We start from the raw sequence: 23,723 nt of genomic DNA on the forward strand, positions 1-23,723 counted from the left end.
GGGAGCAAGAACTGAATTCTTCAATATACTGGCACCTTGGGTATTAAGAAACACCTAAAGCAGCAAAAAAAAATCTAGAGTCTATTTTTAAGATATAAATATCACTTAAAAAATGAACCTCAATCCTGCTACTAAATAAATAGTTCATAATGAGGGGTCAGCATTTTTAAAGTGAGAGTCTGAGAACTGCTAGAACAGATGTTCTCCAAATCCAGATAAGGACTAAGGAGTAAACACAGGCTGTGAATTCAGCAAACTCCTGGTTCAACAAGGCCATGAAAAAGTGGGAGGACAACTAAATTAAAATAAGCCTAGGAGAAAAGCTAAGCCTATGCTCACTTGTCTGAATCTATACAAGAAATTCAAACTGAACAAGAAGATACCGAGGGAGGGAAATGCCAGGGTCAACTTAGAGGATTAAGAGGTGGTGACCTTGAGAAATGCTGTCCCCTTTGAAAAGGAAACTGTCCTTTTCAGAAGTCACACATGTCGTAAGTACCCACAGTCACTCCCATCTCTATCAGAGCTTCCTCTGAGGCCTCACAAGCAGAAGCCTGTAGTTTTTCAGCCATTTTTCCAATCTGATGAAAATCGAAGAGGGTTCCCACATTTATTCATCCACCTCCCCCTTGCTTTCATGCAGAGATTCTGAAAGCCGTCATGCCTTGTCCTTGCAGGAGCAGGCAAAGATGGGAAGTAAGGGCTCTGAGGGAGGAGTCAGGAATGAGCAGCACCCCTACTGTCTCCAGCTCTTCTCACGGTCTCTCTCCCTCCCCTCTCCTCATCCCCTGACCTGGGGAGACCTCGTGCGAGACCACAGTGGATCACCTGCCCATTTTCCTCAAAGGCAATCAAGTCCTAAATTGAAAATTAAAAAAAAATTAAGAAGTTCTAAAGAGACATCACTTGCAAATTATTTAATTCTCCTTCTTATAGCTAATTCAGTGTAAAACAGGTTTTTAAACAAAAGGATCAAGGAATTGCTGAAGAAAGGAGAAAAGGTTAATTCTGGTTTACTAACAGCTTTGTCACTGATTGCTGTCTGATGCTGGGTTCTTACAATAAATAGAATGAGAATCCCAAAGACCAACTGTGACGGCTAAGAATGGTAGCCAAGCACTGAGATGAGAGCATTTTCCTACTTAAAATGTCGCTGGTAGAGCACAGACATTTGCTGAAGTTACTAAAAGTAATGAGGTATCTCTATGAAATTGGTAAATGAGACTTACTCATCTGGTTCTGCCTTAGGGGGAAAACCTGTCCTGGAACTTCCACTCATCCTTGAATTTTTCCTCCCCTTCCCTAACCTACAAACGAAGACATCAACTCCCATACTTCTCTCCTGAGTAGATGCGGGCTTTCCGAGTGAGGGTGTAGGTTTTTGTGTTTGCTCCTTTCCGGAGAGGATCGTCCAGAGGCGACTGGCATGGTGGATCCTCCAGAGGGTTCCAGTAGCTCTGTTCACACATCCCCCGCAACAAGATCTCAGCCAACTGCCTGGCTATCGTCTGGGAACACAGAGGGGCAAAGGCAGAGCCATGAATCCATTTTGTATCATTCATTCACTCACTCACTCTCTCACTCAGTAAATATTTTTCAGTCATGACTTTGTGCTAGGCACTACTCCAAGACTCATAATTAAAAATTTTTATTCCATGATGAAAATTATATCAGTTGATGAAAAGGAAATAAAATATGATACACTAAGAGATGCGAACAATTTAAAAAAACAAGTTCATGTCCTTCAAATGCCACCCTGCCCCTGTTACAGTCTGGAACACTAAACATGTTTTATACCTGAAACAATGGAAACTTTTAGTTAAGCTCTTTTCCAAAAAGCTCTTATAAATAATAAGTGAACTGCAAATATTTTCATCGCCTCCCAACTGATGCCTGCTAAAGCCCAAACTTGGCAAAAGCCAGTACTCAACCTCGATGATGCGCATCTCTTCCTTGACGATAAGATGATGTCCAGCGTAGATTTAGAGAAGGTATTCCTTCCTAGAAGAGCCGAGGGCCAGTCCTACGTGACCCCAGCCTGAGACTCAGCACCTGAGTGTCCTGATCTTGGTGCACCTGGGCTTTCCAGCCCAAAGGCTCCCACCAGCCTTGCACAATAGGGAAGGCAAAGTGGGGACTATGGCTACTGATCAAGAAAGACCTTTTTTCGAAGCTGGATAGGTATCTCTTTTCTCACTGTGAAAACCCAGAAATATCTAGATCTTGTCCTCCTAGGTCAGATGCAGATTACCGTGCTTTTCCAGACTCTCCATAGCACCACTACCTGGAACAGTACCGTGTGTGACGTGCGGGGCGAGGGGCTGTGTGGCATCTGCTAAGGCGTATTTTGTTGACTGATGCGTATCAGTTCATTTAGCTTGGACTCTTCCACTGACAAAGAAGAGGAGAAGCTAAAAAAAAAAAATCCCTCTGAAAACAGAAGCACCGCCTCCCAGGGCAGTCCAGGCTGCCCCACAAGCAGCCAGTGGTGGCAAAACAAAACTTCAACCAGCAGGTTTTTCCATAAGGTTTTCATCTTTGGAAGATGCAGATGAAGAATGCTGATCTCCCCTGAGAATGAGCCTTTCTTAATAAATATGCTCCAGAAGAGAAGTTTGCCAGGCTTTCCTCCATGTGCAGTCTCTTAAAACACCACAAGGAAACTTAAATGCAACCAAGTCACTGCCTTAGTGGTTTCTCATAACCCCTGGGTAAAGGCAAATTTTCTTGATTATTCCCAAATAAGACCCACTGGCTTTCAACGTCTATAAAAAATGTGAAATCAAATGCACTCCTATCATCCCCAACTGAGTCATCTGTGAAGATCTCATAAGAACACAATTTTCAAGACCTAAACAGTTCCTGAACCGTTTTCTTAAACCTTCCATTATAGTCTCATTTTGATCTCACTGCAGTCATATAAGCTAATGACTTCTGCTGGAAGTGTCAACTGGCAAAAACAACCTCCAGTCACTATAGCTGGGAAAAATATGATCAAGGGAAAAAATGAGCAAGGACTTCATTTTCTGGATATATCTGCCATGAAGATTCTAAAGTTGTAGAAATCTCTGCCCTAAACAGTTTGCTTGTCCACCACAGACAGCTCATGCCAGGTCTCATTTTCCCTCAGGGTATTAACCCTCCAGAGAGACTTTTAAAACGAGGTTTTGATGTGATTGCATTTTTTTTTTTTTTTTTGCTGAGGAAGATTCACCCTTAGCTAACATCCATTGCCAATCCTTCTCTTTTTTTGTTTCAGAAAATTAGCTCTGAGCTAACACCTGTGCCAATCCTCCTCTATTTTTTTTGTATGTGGGATGCCTCCACAGTTTGGCTGGTGAGTGGAGTAGATCTGTGCCTGGGATCCAAACCTGCAAACCTAGGCTGCCAAAGTGGACCACTCGGCCACAGGGCTGGGCCCGTGACTGCATATTTTAAAGGCATCACCTTATCAGTGAACTACCGATTAGGAAGGACATTTGGTTGTGTTCAGTAGAAGCTCAAATGAAGTTCAGAAAAGGAGATCAAATATGAGAAATTACCAGCAATCACTAATATCTATTGTACCTTTTACTTTTTATACTCAGGTTTTATTTAGCTTGTAGTTTAAATGCTTAAAAATTGTTGGTAACTATCAAATAAATTAAGAATTAAAGAAAGGGAGGAGGGAAGTGGGCCTGAAAGAAGACTCGAACTTTTATGTAGAAATGTTTTCAAGGCTCACCCATGTTGTTGCGTGTATCAGTACTTGACTCCTTTTCGTGGCTAAATGATGTTCCACTGTATGGATATACCACATTTTGTTTATGCAGTCATCACCTGACAGACATTTGGATTGTTTCCATCTTTTGGCTGTCGTAAATAGTGCTGCTATAAACATTCACGTACAAGTTTTGTTTGAACACCTGATTTCAATTTTTTGGAGTATTTTTCTCAGAGTGGGGTTGCTGTAAATGTACTTCTAAATCCTTCTCTTCCGTGATCTCACACCAGAATTTTACAGAGCAACTTTTCCATCTCATAAGAATATCATAAATTTGTAATTATCAGCTAATCTAAAAAGAATCATATAGTTATTAAGGTGATGGAAAACCCTCTTATGAATGGCATTAGCTGCATAAGCTCTCTGATGTCCACTGTAGACCAAGACACCAGGAAATAAGACCCAGGAAGTGCTTCTCAACTAGGTTGGGCAAAGAATCACTTGTGGAAACTAGAAAATAAGATTCTCGTGTCCTGCCCCAGACCTACTTAGTTGGCATTTCTGAGCTCAGGCATAGGGATGGATATTTGTTCAAAGTTCTCCAGATAATTTTGACGCACCTCTTCGGTTAAGCACTCCAGGAATCAGAAACAGTGGAACTTAGGTCACCTGAGGATCATCCACCAAGACCAACAGTACACTGCACCTCAAGTACGACATAAGGGAAAGTGACGCCCCTCACGTTAACACTAACCAGTTAATAGCTGAAGATGTCCAGGGGCAGCTCCAGTCTACCTAGACTTTCTTTAGAAGCCTCTTTATCATACTTCTCAGAAAAAAGAAGAAAAAAAATGAAGAGAACTCTCTCCCTTCGTAACATACCTCTATTCAGAATCTTACCTCACAGGATTTTTATCAGTTAAAATACATTGATTTAAAAATCATAAACCTTAGACAATAATGGAAGATACTCTCTAATTCTGAAAAATAATGTTGAAGTAAGTAGCCGGCAGATTCCCACAGTGTATTCAATGCACTGGCACCTTTTAATGGGGAAGAGCCATTAATTCCCTTAATGAAATATATTTTCGAGAGTCCACAATATGAACAAATACTCCATATTTAAGCAATTTTGAAAGACTGGCTTTTTAAATGTGCTTTTAAAACAATTATAAGAACACTTGCCAATATAATCAGGTACTTTCCTTGTGTTTCCAAATCTTGGGAGAAGCTGTTCATATTGACCAAGGGAGAAGATTTACAGAATGTTGGGAATAGGTCAGTTTGAGAGGAAAGACATTTGGCAACAATTTTTATCCATATTTTGCAGGGTTTTTTCATCAAAGAACTCTACAGATTGAAATGTTTCATTTGAACTTCTTAAGGAACCTATAAATCACAACGATATATAAATAAATATTGAAGATCAAGTGAGTTCTTGGTGGGGTGTGTGTGAACTTGCTCATCTTGCCTCACCCCCTATAATTCCAGGGAAGCCTAAGGCTTAGCCATCTGGCCCCGAGAGTTGTATGTCCACATCCTAAAACTCTGGAGATGCCAAAATGAAGACACAGCCTCGTTTCCCGTGACGAGAATTTATTATCCTTGCCCAGCTGAAGATTTTCCCACGGCACTTAAAGGATTCATGATAATGGGAGGACAAGAGCATGGATGACAAAAGACAAAAAAAAAGTTGCAATCTTACATGGGGTTGCTACGTCACTTGTGATATGTGGCATCTGCTGAGCTTCTAGTAAATACCAGGCCTTCGCCCAAACACTCAGTGGCTATGGCTCTGAAGGGCAAGCTATGGAGGTACAATTAATGAACCTCCCCAGACCTCCCTCCCCAGGAAAGTGAGAGGATTAAAAAGGAAGAGAGAGAACCCAAGTCAACAGGAGATCCTAGTACCTGATCAACCAGTTTATTTTAACTAGCTTTTATATTTCTCTTCTCAGTTTTATTGTCAATAAAATTAGTCTCAAGATCTAATCTGCTTTGCTCTTTCTGGGTTTTGCTATCAATCACTAGGATAAAACCCACCTCTTCACCCAGTGGCATCCGGGAGGGGTTACGTTGTACCTGTCTTACGGGATGCATTTCTTATGTTTCGAGAGAGTGCTACCAATGAGCATATGAAAAGATGCTCAACATCATTAGCCATCAGGGAAATGTAAACCAAACCACAACGAGAGAACACTTCCCAAGTACTAGGATGACTATAACTAAAAAGATAGACAATAACAAGGGTTAACAAGGGTTGTGGAGGATGTGGAGAAATTGAAACCCTGGTAACTGCTGGTAGGAATGTAAAATGGAGCAGCCACTTTGGAAGATAGGCTGGCAATTCCTCCAAATGTTAAACACAGAGGTACCATATGATCCAGCAATTCAGGTATATACCCAAGAAAAATGAAAACACATGCCCACATAAAAACTTGCATAAGAATGTTCACGGCAGCATTCTTCATAATAGCCAAAAAGTAGGAACAATCCAAATGTCCATCGAATGATGAAGGGATACATAAAATGTGGTGGAGCCATAGGAGAGAACAATATTTGGTAACAAAAAGGAAAGAAATAATGATACATGCTGCAACATGGATGAAACTTGAAAACATTACGCTCAGTAAAGGAAGCCAGTCACAAAAAGACCACATATTGTATAATTTCCATTTATATAAAATGTCCAAAATAGGCAAATCCATAGAAACAGAAAATAAACTAGTGGTTGCCAGAGGCCGGGGAAAGGGCAGAATGGGGATTGACTACTAATGGGTATGGGGCTTCTTTTGAGGGTGATGAAAATGTTCTGAAACTAAATATTAGTGATGGCTGAACAATTCTGTGAAAAACCTTTGGCTTTAAACGGGTGAATTGTATGGTATGCAGATTACATCTCAATAAAGCTCATGTATCTATGTATATATAGGAGAGAGAAAACACTTGAAGGGCCCCTCTGGCCTCACTCAAGTCATTAGTCACACTTACCATTCGCAGGTTTTGAGTTGTTCTCGTTTCAACTGCTCTGAGGATCTCTCTAAATCTCCCCACTCCTCTTGTCAAGTTCCTGTGTGCACACAGAATTTGACAGGGTTTCCAGATGGCGTGTATTAATACTAAATATTTTATACACATATTTCAATGCATTTTGTCTACATAAAAGCTGTTGGCTGGATGCTAAGCAAACAATTATTCTGCACATGTCTGTCCAAATCTGAAAAATCTGACCTACGAATGATGGGCTTTTGTTTTTCCACAATCAAATTTTCTCAAGAAAATAAAAATCTGAAAATCAGTTCTGAGGCAAAAAAAAAACTAAATAGAAAAAAAATGCAAGATATCTTGCAAGAGTCCACCTTCAACCTTACAATGGTTTGGTAGTTTTGCTGCTCTGTTGACTGGTACTAAAATCTATCTTTTCACTTAAAAGGTAGGTGGCAAAGGGTATAGGCATATCAACAAGGCACCATATACAATGTGGGTAAGGCTTCTTGTCACTTGCAATTTTTATGGGCAAGACAAAGATAAAGGTATGAAAAATGAGGGGCTCCACCAAGCAACCACTCTGCATCTTTGAGAACATGAATCACTGACCAACAAATCCATCTAACCACTCCCATCCACCCAACCCTGCCCTGACAAAAGGAAGCCAAGGGTCAAACGGCCCTTCTGCGAGCGAGTGGATGATGACCGGAACCTGGAGCTGCCTGACCGTGAGGAGAACACGTCTCATATCGTTGCCCCACACACCTCACAGAGACATGTTTGGTGACACATTTCGTTAAGGGACAAATAATTCTATAGTAACATCCTGGTCAATACATCCAGGCCCCACTTGTTGTCCTCTCTGAAGGCCGTACCCAGCCTGTTCAGCTGGGAGCAATTTCCAGCCGGTCCCTTTACATTGAGCGCTGCCACCACCTATGACATAACTCTGTGATATTTATAACCTGCTCATTAGAACACATCTCATCTTTCCAAAAAGCCACAGCGCGGGTCAGCCAGTGCAAAGCCGTCAGCCAGCCTCCGCAGGCTGCGGCAGATGCTCTAGGCATTCAGCTCTCTACTTGGATGACATTTTAAATCTCGCAAAGGTATTAAATCAAAGTAAATGTGAGTTCTGTATGTTACAAGCGCTCACGATGGCTATTAATTCATATCTTATACCTACATGACATCCCAGGACTCTCATTCACAGGAACAGCCCCAGAACTGGAAGATAATGGTTTACCGGCATAGATGCATAAATCCTCCCATATTCCTCCCACCCACACACATCAGCTGATATCAGATCAGCAGCTTTATGGTGGCACTAAAAGAAAAGCTTGTCCTAAGGACTCCCAGCAGTGCTAAAGGAAAGCTAACAGAGAGGTGAATGAAAATTAGGTAATAGGCCCTGGGACATGCAATCTACTCTGCTTTCCTCTTCATTCCTTTTTATGGGATCTGTGTTCACAGGCAGCAAAGTACATTTGCTTTGGACTGGAGCTCAGGTCCCTTAAGTAACAGAGGGAAAGGAAATAGCTACAGCTAAAAAAGGGATGGGTAGGACCAAGAAGCCTTATTCCAGAACCACAGATTAAGCCCCTACTGTGCACAAAAGGAATGGCATTTTGAACAGTATGAAGTAAGAGTGGGACTGAGATAATGTCATTGGAGACCTGGGTTAAAGAGCTACTTTACCAGGGTAGAAATTAGGCCTTGAAGAGGCAGTATCAAATCTAAATATTATAACTCAGGGAAGGTTACAAGATAGGAATTGGTCACTCGGAATGTCTCCCGTGCCCTCCTTGCAGAATGAGATACTTATCCTCTTACAGAGGCACAGAATTATCTAGCTGTAAATGATCCAACACAATCTAGCCCATTACGACACAGAAGGGAAATGGCTGGCTCAGGTTCACAACCCCGTGTGAGGGCAAGCAGGGAGCTTGCTACCCTACTCTGTCACTTTCCTGGACAAAGAAATATAAGCTCTCAAACTGAGGTGCAACTCTCGAAGAAAGAACAAAATATGAATACAAGAGCTCCGGTCTATGTTTTATATTATTAAGATGCAAATTACTTAATATATAGACATAATAGAAATTTTACATGTTCCAGTGATCACAGCTAATGAGATACTCCTAGGAACTGGTTCAAAATGGGAAAGAAAATTCGTTAGGACAGGTGAAGCAGTCCAGTGTCCGAGGGTACTGCCTTGGCTGCCTTAAAAGAGAAATGATGGATAGGGAAATTCAACTCCCCTCTAAGGCAGGCAGTGGATTCTCCCGTGCAGGACCGAGGCCCCCTGGTGGAGGACGGGAGGAAGTGTCCATGACTGAAGCAAAGCCACACAGGATGACACAAAACCAGGAACTGAAGGCAGATTGACATTGCCTTTGAAGCAAATACAGGTTTTTCTCAAACTGTTTTCAGTTTATTTCTGGAGAGAGCTTAGGATTCAGAACCAAATTCTCCCTCAAGCTGGGAAGAATCTTTCTTGTAAACAAAGGATCCACAGTAACCACAGAATGTCTCAGAAGGCCTGGGGCCGTGCCAGTCAAATGAATGTGGCACCATCAGGACAACCACGAGGCTGGTTGTCCAACACAGATCAATCTGGTAGCAGGAAGAAGAAAGGACTGGAGGTGAAAGATTGCACATTTTATTTTATTTTTTGGTGAGGAAGATTGGTCCTGAGCGAACATCCATTGCCTATCTTCCTCTTTTTGCTTGAGGAAGATTGTCACTGAGCTAACACCTGTGCCAATCTTCCTCTATTTTGTATATGGGACGCCGCCACAGCATGGCTTGATGAGTGGTATGTAGGTCTGCGCCCGGGATTTGAACCTGCGAACCCTGGGCCACCAAAGCAGATCGCGTGAACTTAACCACTATGCCACCAGGCCAGCCCCAATTGCACATTTTAAATATCTGAAAAGGAAAAAGTTATCCCAAATGCAAAAACATACAATTCTCAGCAACTCCTATACCATTCATACACTTTTTAATTACATAATTTTATTCAACCAATCACTTCCACTGTTGCCATGACAGCAGAAAAAAATTTTTTTTAAGTTAGATGGAAATCATGATAGAAAGGAACAAAAAAAGGAAATCAACTTTTAAAAATTACATTCTAAATGCTATGAAATGCCCCAATTTGAGGGAAATAAACAAAAGCCACATGATTGCTTTCATGTCTCTAAACTATTATTTTATTCTTAAAATGTTGAGATCCATTAAATATCTAGAATGAACTGTAGCTTAAAAATTCCACTCCAAAATGAAGAGGAAAGAGCCAAGGAATTTCCTTGGTTTTGAGGGTTTCCACAGACCCCTGACATTAGGTCATTTATTCCATTTCAACACCCTTGACTGAGAGAGTGCGATGATGTCAGAATTCATTATGGTAAACTATGCTAAAACTGAATGTTCTTGCCAGCATAGAGCAGCAGGCACTCTGGCAAGCCATCAGAGCTCCAGGTTCACCTCCGTACCTTGCTTCGGCAACCTTCCTGAGCTGAGTGCGTTTCCCGACAGCTTAGTTATTACCAAGGAGAAAGGGCCTGCAAGTCCCTTGAGCACCAGCTGGTTTGTTCAGCCTGACAAGCAGGCAAAACCCTGCTTTCTCTTGCCTACATTACCGTCTGTCCTCAACCCAGTGAGGAGAGCTCAGGCCAGTGTCCCACAGCCTTGTTCTTGTTCAAACCCAGGCGACCTAGCACCCTGCCTTTGGCAGGAAAGCCCACTCACCCTTCACGGGGACACACTCTACACCTCCCTTGACCTGCTTCCATTTTTTCTTCTCTCCTCCCTTTTCTATCTGGTTTCATCATCCTCCTTCTGAACCTCCTCCTTCCAGGTCTTGTCTGTTGGCCCCTAGGTCAGTGCAAAAGTAGGACTTCCTGAGGACACGTGGGGAGGGAACTGACCAGCCAGCACTTGGCCTTCCTCTTGACCCTTTCGGCTCTGCAGCAGCATTTTTGAAGGCAGGGCCCTGAAATTCACATTCTTACATACAAGCCTACAGCAGTGCGTAGTTTTGTCCTGTTCTGTTCTATGACTCTGGACCACATTCTCAGCTCTTTAATACTGTCACCTGTGCCTTTCTGTACTATCAAACCAAGGTGGAAATGGATATGGGAAGGAAGCCACAGCTCCAAAATCAAAATAGAGAACCAAGGCTGGGAGAAACCCAGAGACTTAAGAACCATTTCACAGGTAGCCACTTCAACATCAAGGTCAATACATATTTTTGCTATTTCTCTTTTCATTTCTTGGGAGTGGGGTGGGAAAAGACAATTCTCCCCCTTAACTTGTCCTTCTAATGTATCTTCTGACCTCAGAGTTTGGTCTAGGCCACCAATACACTTAATATCAACTGTCGTCACGCAAACTCAAAGTTCTGATGTGAATAAAATACTTTTTATACTGGAGATCACATTCCTGGGTAATGAGGAAAAGGTACCCCTGCTAGAGCACGTTCAATATTTTTCTCTGTGGTTGAGAACTTTATAACTAAAGATCAATTACAGAACAAGCCAGCATAATAGATCTCTTAGAGCTAAGAAATCATTTGGTTTTTTCCATGTTCTTTCTTACCAACTAGCATTTCTGAAACTCTTAAGTGGTAGTTCAACAATTATTGAGCACTGTTACATACCAGCCTCCAGGCTTGTCCCTGAGGATACACTAGTAGACAAGGGACACCATCCCCACCTTAGGGAGCTCAGAGGGCTGCATATCCCCCACAAGAACGTCAGTACCTTGAGGATCCAAATCTTTGTTTTGCTCACTGACATCCTAAGCCCCTCAGACAGAGCCTGGCACGTAGAACGTCCTCAGTAAATATCCGCTGAATGAAGAGGATTCAGAACGACCGTGAGCCGAATGAGCCAAGACCACAAGGGGACACATTTTCTACCTGTTTCTTATCCTCTTCTTTCTCGCTGCATATGGATTGGCAGGCAGTACAGCAAAGCAGTCTCTTAAATAAAATATATCTCGTTTGTCCTCAGTGGCACCATGGCACGGGTGCCTGGGGAGCAATAATCTACCTGTACCACGCGACAGACCTGGGCATGCCTGGCTTGGCAGCTTCTAGAGAGTTGTGTGGATAGTGAGGACTTCGAGACTTTAGAAAAAACCTTCCAGACATTTCAGGGGAACTTTCCTGCACATGTGCCTTTACACATAGTACTCTCTCTGTCTGAACTGTCCTAAGGAATTGTAGTCATCCTTCAAGACCCACGTTAAAGGCCACCCTTGGGAATCTCTTCCTAGCTTCCCCAGGAAAACACAGGCACTGCTCCCTGGGTGCTCCCAACAAGTCTGCACATATTTTGAGCATAGGCAGCACTCAACACACAGATTTTAATTTGTATTTATGTCTGCCCATCAACAAACTGTGACCATCTTTAGAGCACTGGCCATCTTTGTCCCCATTTCTCCTTGTCTCGACCACCTCACAAAGCCAACCAGGCACCCAGTGACACTTAGTAAGCTCTTTACCCCCCAAAGAAAGAAGACAGTGAGCACAATCTTATACTCTGAAATCCCTTTCCCCATCTCCCTGCTGAAAAGAGTTTTCTTAATTACAAAGGGGACAATTAAAGCAGATACTTTCGAGATCATGAAATCAACTCCATCAGTATTCTGGACATTGTCAACACTTACAACCCTAGAAAAACAGAACAACACCGTGTATCTTTAGGTCAATTTCTCCTAGCTCTCAGGCTTGGGAATTGCTTCCCCTTCATTTATATAACCTTTAGTATCATCTATTTGGAAAAAGTCTGAAATCAAAACCAGAAATCCAGATCTGGAAAGTGAGAGAAGAAAAAGACATCATTCACAGCCCATAGGACACTTCTGGCCGGCTGTCAGGGAGCTGTTTTCCCCAGAATGGATTCCAGCTTCTCCCTCCGTACACGCTCTTCGCCTCGTATCCAATGACATGCCTTTGTGAAGACAGATGGCTTGCTGTAGTCAGGGGCCAGGGATCAAACCCACAACCTTGGCCTCATTAGCAAAGGACTCTCTCTGATCAACAGAGCAAGCCAGCTGCAGGCTAGATATAGTGACGAAGGGTGTGACAACCATCCACGCTGGGATGTGAACAAGCAGGCGAAGCTTCCGGAAGTCTCATTTCAAACCTAATGAGAGTTGTACTAGGCTTAACAACATTTTTTGGACTACCTCAGCAACTAAGGCTCCCTCGTGACAAAAGCAGAGTAAATTAGGCATTTTGGTCAGCCGGCCAGGCAGCAAGCAGCATACTGGCAGGCACTGTGTACCACACAGCGTATCAGGCAGCAGAGACACAAGCCAGGCAAGGCACAGCAGGCCTTCTCGGAGTCACGACTGGGACGTGCAAAAGGTCCTTCTGACATGGCGTGCTGAAGGCCTATGGGTGAGAGCCGGGCAAACTGCTCTGAGAGCTCAGGAAAGAACAAGTCTCCCAGCCACCTCTTCCTTCCCACTCACCCCAACCCCGAGTTTCTGAGGATACACAGAAATAGGGAAAGTTTTGCCCTATCTCATGTCCTTCCTCCTTTCCAACCTTTGGGAATGAGTCAAAGGATATCAATCCTCATTCAAAAACTATATCGTGAGTGCCTACCGTGCACAAGGAGAGGAGCACCGGGGATACCACTGTGAGCCCGCCAACAAACGTGCTTCCTCATGAACTTGTATTGTAATGATGCTCAACTTACCCTAGAAGACAGACAGTATCTCACACAGAGTTGGACTCCTCAGTCTGATAATACTTTTAACAAACAAACCGGAACTTATCTAACACATGAAGATTCCTCTTCCAAGTATTCACCTGGAAATCCATATACTTATCTATATACTTAAACTTAGAGAGACAATATAGAACAGAGACTCTGGAGCCAGACTTTATGGGCTCAAATCCAAGCTTGGCAACTCACTAGTGGTTGACCTTGGGCAAGTACCTCTGCCTCAGTTTCCTCATCTGTAAAATAGTGACAACAAATGCACCCACTTCATTGATTGGTTGTAAAAATTAAATGAGTTAATACAAGTAGCGAGTGCTTTTTATGTGTTCACTGTTATTACTACCACTATCCTCAAAACTCTGCCATTGTTGAAAACAGTTTTGGAATTCTGGAACCTACTCTAGAATTTATAGCACATAAAAGTCTGTTTTACTTCTTGGGAGTCATTTATTTTGAAGGGGAAAAAAGGTCCCCAGTTTGATTCATTCATGCACTTTGCTCTTTATTGAAGGCGTACGATGCCCACCAGGACAAAAGACAACTGCTGTCAGGTGAGGAGAGCAAAAAGCTCTTTTTCTGGGGCTCTGTGGTCACTCTCTCAGGAAATGACAGTGACATCTCCTAAGAGTGGTGTCCCTGGGAGGAATGCAGAGTCTCCACCCAGAAGAGGAGGGGAGGGTCAAGGGACAAATGCAACCCTGACGAAGTAGAGGGATGGAGAGTGTTGGCAACTGAATCCTCCTTGTTCTAGCTCTGTTAATGCTGCTAACATTCGAAGATTGCTCTAAATCAATCAACAAGGGCCAGGTCAAACTCAAAAATGTGAACTTGGAGGGCTGAGCCACTAATGGCAGTCTAGTGGCTCAAACTGGTGGTTTGGGTGGTCAAGCCGCTAAAGTTTTATGAGCGTATAACCCAAAAACTGACACGAAAAAAGCTCGGGACCAACATAATTTACTTCCACTGAGGAAAGCATTTGCTCCAGATCCAGCCCGAGATGGAAGACATGGACATTTAGCATGAGGAGGGCAGGAGTTGCTGGGGCTCTGAAGGACCTGCTTCATAAGAAGGGGCACAATTTATTACATGGGACACCGATGAGCACCAGGCCAATTTAAAATTCATTTTAGAAGTCAATAATAAAGTAGAGGAAAGACAATCTAGGAGGTAGAAATGGTCTTCTAACAATATGGCTTCAAACATGAATCAGTTCTAAGCAGCACAGTCACATAGATAAAAGGGCTTTTGACCATCCTTTTCGTCCAGTCAGTGGAGCTGAGGAGAGGGGAAAAGGCAGAAAGGACATCAAGAAGACGACAGGCCTTCCAAATGGATCACAAAACTTGAGCTGAAAGTTAAGTGCAAGGAGAAGAGCACAATGTTCACTTCCATTTCAATTAGCAGAAAACAGCAGAACTGCATTTCTAAAACAACCTCTGGGGACAATGTTTCAAAAGCTATGACCAATGAGAAAAAAATCCAAGGGACTCAGTTAAAAAATAAAAACAAATCTTAAAACATACAGGAGTCATTGGTTACGGTGTCCTATTCCAAACCAGCCAGGTACGCTCAACCGGGAAAGGAGGGGCTTTGCCAAGAAATAGATAAATAAAAGCCTCCCAGGTTTTTCTCGTGGAAATAGAGCAGCATTGCCCAGGTTGAGGCAGCACGGTGCCGTCTGGGATTCTCACGCATTCTCGTGAGTCATGCCAGATAACTTCCTTGGGCCTGGGAAAGGCTAACAAGTTGAAGATAGAAAAGAAGAAAAGGGCAAAGGTTGAGAGTGATGATGAGAAGAAGAAGAATAGGAATCGAGAATGGAATGTGAGACATCTGGAAACAAGGCAAAGGAAAAACTACCAGACGCCCAGCAGACACTGAGAAGGGTCAGAACTTGGGTCACAGGCTTCCCCTCGCTGTGCCTGTTTCCTCGCCTATGAAATGGGACTAATACCCACTCCCAAAGCCTGAATAAGATGACACCTGTGAACTCCTGGCCCCCTGCTCAAAATCACGTCAATCCTCCCATTCTCCAAACATCCACTTCCTCCCACCCCCCACCATCTGGCCCTCCATCCTACATACAAACATTTACTGGGTAAAAGCCAAAAGCAGCCAGTGGTATGTTTGTGTACCTTTTGCTTTAGCAGAAATTAGTGCAAAATCAAAACTGGTTTCTATTATATTCCATGTCAAAATTTTCTTCTCAACTAACAAGTATTTCTTTAGCACCTTCTGTAGTTTTATATACGAGGAAACAAAGACTCAGGGAAATTATGTAATACGCTCATGATCTTCATACAGCCCACAGAGGAGCTGGTATTTGAACCCAGGCCCAATCTGATTCCACTGCCCAGAAAAGCTGAAGATGATCCTTGTCAGGCAGAAGCCCGTAAACAAACTGGAAACTATGACTAACTCCCATGACACAAAACCAAAAGCATCACAGAGGCGGGAGAGACGCAAGACAGGGCGGGAGCAGCGAGGGCCAGATCAAGTCTGTCCCTGGACGCACTTGGCTCTGCAGGAGAGATGCGGCCGTGGCCCCTCCCAGTGGGGGTGGATGATAAAGGGACAGCAGAGAATTTCTGTTGAGTGCTTTACAGCAGAAACAGAACTCTGAAGTCAGAGAGATTAACACTGACAAAATGATGACAATATAGAAATGGGTCTGTCCACAAGTTGTTACGATGAGCTTCTGAACTAAATTCTTTCATCATATAGTGCCTCATTTATTTGGCCCTTTCCAGTCTGAATTCACGACCCATCACTCAGATGCTGAGCTCAACTGTACCTTTGCACCATCTATAGAAAAAAAAAAGCTTTGCTAAGCACATTAGCAGGGCAAATGTGATCTGTGGGGAGAATAATTTGCTCAGGGGAACAAGCTATTTTCAAGCCCCTCTAAGCCATCAGAAGAGCTGACATTTACTAATAAACCACTGACAAGATAATTAAAAATTACTCCACTCTCTCATCAAGAAGCCCTCTAAGATGTCCAGCTCCTTCAGGACAGAGACTACATCCTCACTGCATCCTCAGAACAAGACCCAGCTGCATATCTGCTCCTCCCAGGGCTATTGTGAGGATTACCTGGGTAAGTCAGTGCTCAGGAAATGTTAGCCATCATCACCATCTTCTTCTGAGGTGACACGGACTGATGCCATGCCATCCTCCAACCCATTATTCCAGATGGTTCTCCCACCAACCTAGTAACGCAGGCAGGATTTCATTATCTTCAACTGACACAGAGGGAAACTGAGTCCCAGAGAGGGGCAGGGAGAGGTCCGCCCAATAGCTCCATGAGTGAGTGGTGGAGGCAGGACTAGAATCCTGGCCTCTGGACTCCCAGTGCAGGGATCCTTCCCTGCCCTCTGTTGGGCATTGTTCTTAGCCATCTTTTATTGCCCCCTCATTCTTTTTCAACCTTTTTATTGTATAAAATATAGACACAGAAAGCCATATAAAACAAATATATCACGTAGGGAATTATTATGAGGCAAACGCCCTCGTAACTACCACCCAAGTTAAAAAAAAAAAAAAGACCACTGTCACATTACTCCGCCCATCCCAATAAAACGTCCCTCACTCCATCCAAAAGCAGCTGCTGCCCTGACTTTTATAGTAACCACTTCATTCCGTTTCCTTATGGCTTAATCACTCAAGTATACATCCTCACACTATAGTTAAGTCTTGTCCACGTTTTTTATTACTTGATGAGTCTTTAAAATCTCTCTTAATCTGCAACTTCCCTTTCTACCACCTTCTTTTTCTTACAATTTATCTGTTAAAGAATCTGAAATGTTAGAAACGAAGAGTTTCCCACTGGCTGGAAAACTGCAGAGTGATGGAACAGTTGGATATATTCCTGTGTTCTCTGTATTTCCTGCAATGGGCAACTGGATCTCGAGGCTTGATCCATTCAGTTCACTCTCTTTGCAAGACTCTGCCAGTAGTGTGCTCTTCTATGGCGAGGCACCCAGTGTCCGGTTGTTGATCTTTTTTGATGTTAGCACTCTTTGATGCTCAATGGTTAGATACATTAATTCACTGGGAGTTACAAATGGTGATATTCTAATTCTCCCACTGCATTTTCATTGATTAGCTGGAATAATTTTATAGGGAGGTATTTCCTTTCATCTAATATTTGGTTTTTCAGTTCATATGGTAAAGGTAGGATAAATATTAGATTCTTTCTTTTGATTTATTTTGTTACATACTGAATTAGAGCTCATCAATTTAAACATATTTGATGAGTCTATTGCAATTTTTATCCTTCTTGAAATTCAAATTATCCCATATTTGTCCTGAATTTTTTTAACATGAGCCTAGAAATCCTTGATGGTTTCCTTGCTATCTGGTATGTAAAGCTGTGCCAGGCTCATTTTATTTATTTCATATCCCAGAACTGGAATGAGGTTTCTTTTATTGGAAAATGATACTTCAAGATCACAAACTAGGCACTAGGGATGTTCATTGCTACTAGGTCAGTCACTGAGCCAGACCTCCTCACTCTCTCTCTCTCACATACACACACACACACACGTACACATGTGTATATACATACACAGGCATGCACATATACATATACAGACAACAGATACCTCATGATTTCATACTGATATTTCCAAGTCAATCATTCAAATTCAGGACTACAGAGTTTTTCCTTGATTTCTTCTATCTTAAATCTATTTTTTTGCCTTTCTCCCACACCAATAATCCTGGTTCTCAAGGACACAAGGAATAATAGTATTAGAATATTCCATAAGTATTCATTTGTTTTATTCTGTGCTACACAAAAGCGTTTCAGAATAGCAATACTAATAATACCACCTTCATTATGATTACTGAGAAGTCAAAAAAACATTTTATGCATGTGCTATCAGCATTCTCCTTCCATTTTTTAATTTATGGTTGTACTATATCTGTTATAAGACATGCAGAGAAATAGAGAAGTGTGACCTATGCTCAGAAAAAAGAGCAGTCAATATAAACTCACTCTAAATGGGTCTACATGTTGGATTTAGCGGACAAAGACTTCAAAGAAGCTATTAAAAGTATGATCAAAGAATTAACAGAAACTATGTTTAAAGATTAAAAGAAAAAAGATGACAATGACTCAACAAATAGGGCCTAATCTCAATAGAGAAACAAAAACTACAAAAACTAACCAAATGGAGATTTTAGAGTTAAAAAGTCTAACTAACATGAAAAATTCCTAAATGGGCTCAACAGCAGCTATGAGATAGCAGAAAAATCATTGAATTTAAAGATAAATGAATAAAAATTATCCACTCCAAAGAAGAGAGAGAAAAAACACTGAAGAAAAACAGAAACACATAATTATAAAATTGATGAAAGATAAAGAAAAGAAAATCTTGAACGTAACAACCAGAAAAACAACCACACACAGGGCAACGACAACAGGATCAACAACGACTTCTCATCAGACACGTGGAAGATATGCTCAAAGTGCTGAAAGAAAAAAAACCATCACCAAGAATTCTGTGTGCAGTAAAACCGTCATTCAAAAATGAAGGCAAAATAAAGGCATTCTCAGATAAACAAAAAGTGAGAGAATTCATAATTCATAGCTAGCAGACGTGCCCAATACAAAATTTTAAAGTAAGCTCTTTAGACTACAAAGAAATGACAACAGAGGGTAATTTGAATCCACAGGAATATATTAGTAAGAGTACTAGAAATGTAAATATGTGGATAAATATAAAATATGGTATAAATATATTTTCAAATTTTTTAATTTTAATTTCTATAAAAATAAGATTGCATAAGGGAATAATTATACTGTATTGTTGTGTTTGTAACATAGACAGGCATTAACTGCTCAAAGAAGGGAAGAAGTGAAGTTATATTAGAACCAAGTTGTATATTTTTCTGAAATTAAGTCAGTATTAACCTGAAGTAGACTGTGATAATTTAAGATGTATACTGTAATTCATAGAGAAAACACCATAAAATTTTTCCAAAAAACACAGTTAAAAAGTCAACAGAGGAAATAATGTAACACTAAAAAGTGTTTAACGCAAAATAGGGTAATAAGGAGGAAAAAACAATCAAAAAGGACATGAGACATATAGAAAAGAAAGAACAAAATGGCAACATAAACCCAGTTATATTAATAATTACATTAAATGTGAATGGATTAAATCCTCCAATCAAAAGGCAAACATTTCAATACTGAATAAAAAAGCAAGATCCAAATATATGCTATCTACAAGAGATATACAGGAGAGGTACTTTAACTCAAGGATGTAAATAGGTTGAAAGTAAAAGGATAAAAAATATACTATGTAAACAATAACTATATGACAACTGGAGTGGCTATAAATATCAGATAAGATAGACTTTAAATGAAAAAATATTACTGGAGACAAAGCAGCATCTATGAAAAACCTACAGCTAACATTGTATTTAATGGTGAAAGACTGAATGCTTTCTCCTTGAGATCAGGCAGGAATAGGATAAAGATGTCTGCTCTCACCACTTCTATTCAGTATTGTATTGGAGGTTCTTGACAGTGCAATAAGGTAATAAGTAGAAATTAAAAACCTATGGTTTGGAAAGGAGGAAGTGAAATTGCTGTTATTCAAAGATTATATCCATCCTATATGTCAAAATCCTATGTCATCTATTAAAAAATTACAAGAACTAATTAATAAGTTTAGCAAGGTTGCAGGATACAACATCCATGTACAAAAATATACCAAAAAACCCCAGCATTTCTACATGATAGCAAAGAATAATCTGAAAATAAAATTAAGAAAACAATTTCAATCACAATAGCATAGAAATGAATAAGATACTTAGGAACAAATTTAACAAAAATTTCAAAACCTGTACAATAAAAACTACAAACCATCTCTGAGAGAAATTAAAGAAACTCTAAATGGAGAGACATTGGACTGGAAGAGTCACTACCGTTAATACAGAAATTCTCCCTAAATTGATCTGTAGATTCACTGTAATCTTTATCAAGATCCTGGCAGGCTTTTTTGATAGAAATTGACAAACTGATCCTAAAATTTATATGGAGGGGCTAGCCCAGTGGCACAGCAGTTAAGTTCACACGTTCCGCTTCAGCGGCCCGGGGTTCGCCAGTTCGGATCCCGGGTGCAGACATGGCACCACTTGTGAAGCCATGCTGTGGCAGGCGTCCCACATATAAAGTAGAGGAAGATGGGCATGAACATTAGCTCAGGGCCAGTCTTCCTCAGCAAAAAGAGGAGGATTGGCAGCAGATGTTAGCTTAGGACTAATCTTCCTCAAAACGATAAAAAATAAAAATAAAATTTATATGGAAATGTCAAGGACTGAGAACAGCTAAAACAATTTTGAAAAAGAACAAAATTAGAGGACTTATATTATCTAATTTCAAAACTTGCTATAAAGTTACATATTCAAGACAGTGTAGTATTGGCTTAAGGATAGACAGATAAATCAATGAAACAAAATACTCCAGAAATAAATCTTTATATTTATGTTCAATTAATTGATTTTTTACTAAAGTGTCAAAGCAATTTAATGGGAAAAGAGTAGACTTTTCAACAAATGGTGCTTGGACAACTGGATATCTAGATGCAAAAAAATTAACTTAGACCCTTACCTCACACCATACACAAATATTGACTCAAAATAGATTAGAGACCTACATGTAAAATCTAAAACTATAAAACTCCTGGAAGAAAACATAGGAGAAATCTTTTTGGTTTTAGATTAGGGCAAAATTTCTTAGGTATGACATCAAAAGGATGATTCATGAAAAGAAAAATTGATAAATTGGACTTCATCAAAATTAATTTTTCCTCTTTAAATGACATCATTAAAAAAATAATACAAGCCACAGACTGGCAGAAAATATGCACAAATTATATATCTGATAAAGGAATTGTATATACAATATACAAAGAACTCTTACAACTTGATAAGAAGAAGACAATGCAATTGAAAACAGGGCAAAAGATTTGAACAGATGTTTTACCATAGAAGATATAAGAATAGCTAATAGGCACATGAAAAGCTATTGAACATCATTAGTCATTCAGGAAATGCAAACTAAAATCACAATGAGCCACCACTACAAACCTACGAGACTGACTCTAATTTAAAAACTGACAACACCAAGTATTGAAGAGAATGGAAAGAAGCAGGAACTCTCACACACTGCCGGCAGGAATGTAAAATGGTACAGCCACTTTGAAAAACAGCCTGGCAGATTCTCAAAATTTAAACATAAACTTATCATATGACCCATCAGTTCTACTCCTATGAATCTATCTAAGGGAAATGAAAACAGATGTCCACAGAAACATTTATACATGAATGTTCACAGCAGCATTATTAATGATAGCCCAAAAGTGGAAACAATCCAAATGTTTACCAATTGGTGAATGGATAAAAAAACTGGAGTATATCTGTACAATGGAATAACTATTTAGCAATAAACAGAAATGGCCTACTGATCCACGCTAGTGTAGGTGAACCTCAAAAATACTATGTTACTTGAAAGCAGCAAGACACAAAGGACTACATATTCCATGATTCCATTTACGTGAAATTTCCTCAGAAGGCAAATCTACAGAGACAGAACAGACAAGCGCTTGCCTGGGGCTGGGGATGGGAGTAGGGACAGACTGCAAAGAGGCCGGAAGAACTTTTCAAGGTGATGGAGATAGTCTAAAGCTGAATTGAGCTCTGCTATATACACATATTAAAAACAACCGAACTATATATTTACAACAGGCGAATTTTTGATATATAAATAATACCTGAATAAAGTTGCTAAAAAAAAATAAAGCAGCTTGCTTTATGATAATTCCTGGCTCTCTCCCCCTCCCCCACTTTTATCTCTACTTTTTCTTCTTTTGTCTCTTGTGTCATTTCCTGGTCAATTTTCATACCACCCTCAGCAGTTACTCCTCAGTGTGGGGCTCAGGCCCAGCAAAGAGCCCTAATGGGTCAGCTTCACGTCTTCAGGGGGCCAGACTGCTCCAGCCCCTTAGACCTCACTTGGCGTAACCCTCTTATTTTCAGCAGCTAATCTCAAACTGGCCAGACAAACTTTCCAGTCAATACTTGTTGGCTATTTTAGGGTCTCCTGTTCCCAGGTCCATCAGATGCTCCACTGCTTCCTTCTGCTTTCTCCCACACAAATGCAAATATAGCAGTCCCCCTCATCCACGGTTTTGTTTTCAGTGGTTTCAGTTATCCTTGGTCAACCTCGGTCCAAAAATATTAAACAGAAAATTCCAGAAATAAACAATTCATAAGTTTTAAATTGTGTGCCGTTCTGAGTAGCACGATGAAATCTCGAGCTGTCCCACTGGGGACATGAATCATCCCTTTGTCCACCGTATGCACGCTGTACACGCTACCCGTCCCTTAGTCATCTCGTAGAAGTCATGGTTATCAGATTGATTGTTGAGGTATCACAGGGCTTCTGTTCAAGTAGCTGTTATTTTACTTAATAATGACCCCAAAGTGCAAGAGTAGTGATGCTGGCAATTTGGATGTGCCGAAGAGAAGCTGTAAATGCTTCCTTTCAGTGAAAAGGTGAAAGTTCTCAACTTAATAGAAAAAGAAAAAAATCATATGCTAAGGTTCTAAGATCTATAGTAACTTTTATTACAGTATATTGCTACAATTGTTTTATTATTAGTTATTACTCTTAATTTCTTACTGTGCCTAATTTATAAATTAAACTTTATCACAGGTAGGTAGGTATAGAAAAAAACATAGTACATACAGGGTTCGGTACTATCCATGGTTTCAGGCAGCCACCGGGGGTCTTAGAATGTACCCTTTGCGGATAAGGCGGGCTACCGTAACGAGCTAGTCTGTAGTTGTTGGCAGTCTGTCCCCATCAGCTTGTACTTTGGGGTTCACGAGTATACTTTCTCATCTAGTTTTGCTGGAAATGTTGTTTATGGGTTTTTGGTTTTGCTCTCTGGTTACGATGTCTTTCCTATGTGGATATATGAGCAGATCCCAAAACTATGCTGCTGCTGTTGTGACTGTCTTCCCAGATTTCTCAGTGGTCAGTTCTTACCCTTCCCTAGGGAGCTGACAAACCCTCCACTCTGTAGCGCTTTATTTATTTATTTACCAAACCCTCATTCAGGGCTTACTGTGTGCCAGACACTGTCCGAGCACAGTATAACTACTCACTCACTTAATCCGCCTAACAACCCTGTGAAGTAGGTGCCATTATTATCCCCAATTTGCAAAAGAGGAAACTGGAAGAGAGGTTAAGTAATTTGCCAAGGTCCCAG

At 40.9% G+C, this 23,723-nt stretch overlaps 1 protein-coding gene across 21 annotated transcripts in view; it reads right to left on the reverse strand.

The window, feature by feature from the left end:
* TTC7B (tetratricopeptide repeat domain 7B) overlaps nt 1-23,723 on the reverse strand; it is a 245,992-nt gene that overhangs the window by 136,330 nt on the left and 85,939 nt on the right. For 10 of the 21 annotated variants that reach the window (XM_070594400.1, XM_070594399.1, XM_070594402.1 and 7 more), the window contains 2 exons: nt 6,695-6,773; nt 1,336-1,508 (listed from right to left, as the gene is read on the reverse strand). The exons of 6 other annotated variants lie outside the window; for them this stretch is intronic. In XM_070594400.1, coding sequence (XP_070450501.1) covers nt 1,336-1,508; nt 6,695-6,773 — 252 coding nt within the window. Of the gene's footprint in view, nt 1-1,335; nt 1,509-6,694; nt 6,774-23,723 lie in introns of those variants that run through there. 5 more of the 21 variants (XM_070594404.1, XM_070594419.1, XM_070594420.1 and 2 more) reach the window with 2 other exon arrangements.

The sequence above is a fragment of the Equus przewalskii genome, chromosome 25 (genome assembly GCF_037783145.1).
Source record: "Equus przewalskii isolate Varuska chromosome 25, EquPr2, whole genome shotgun sequence".
Classification (NCBI taxonomy): Eukaryota; Metazoa; Chordata; class Mammalia; order Perissodactyla; family Equidae; genus Equus; species Equus przewalskii.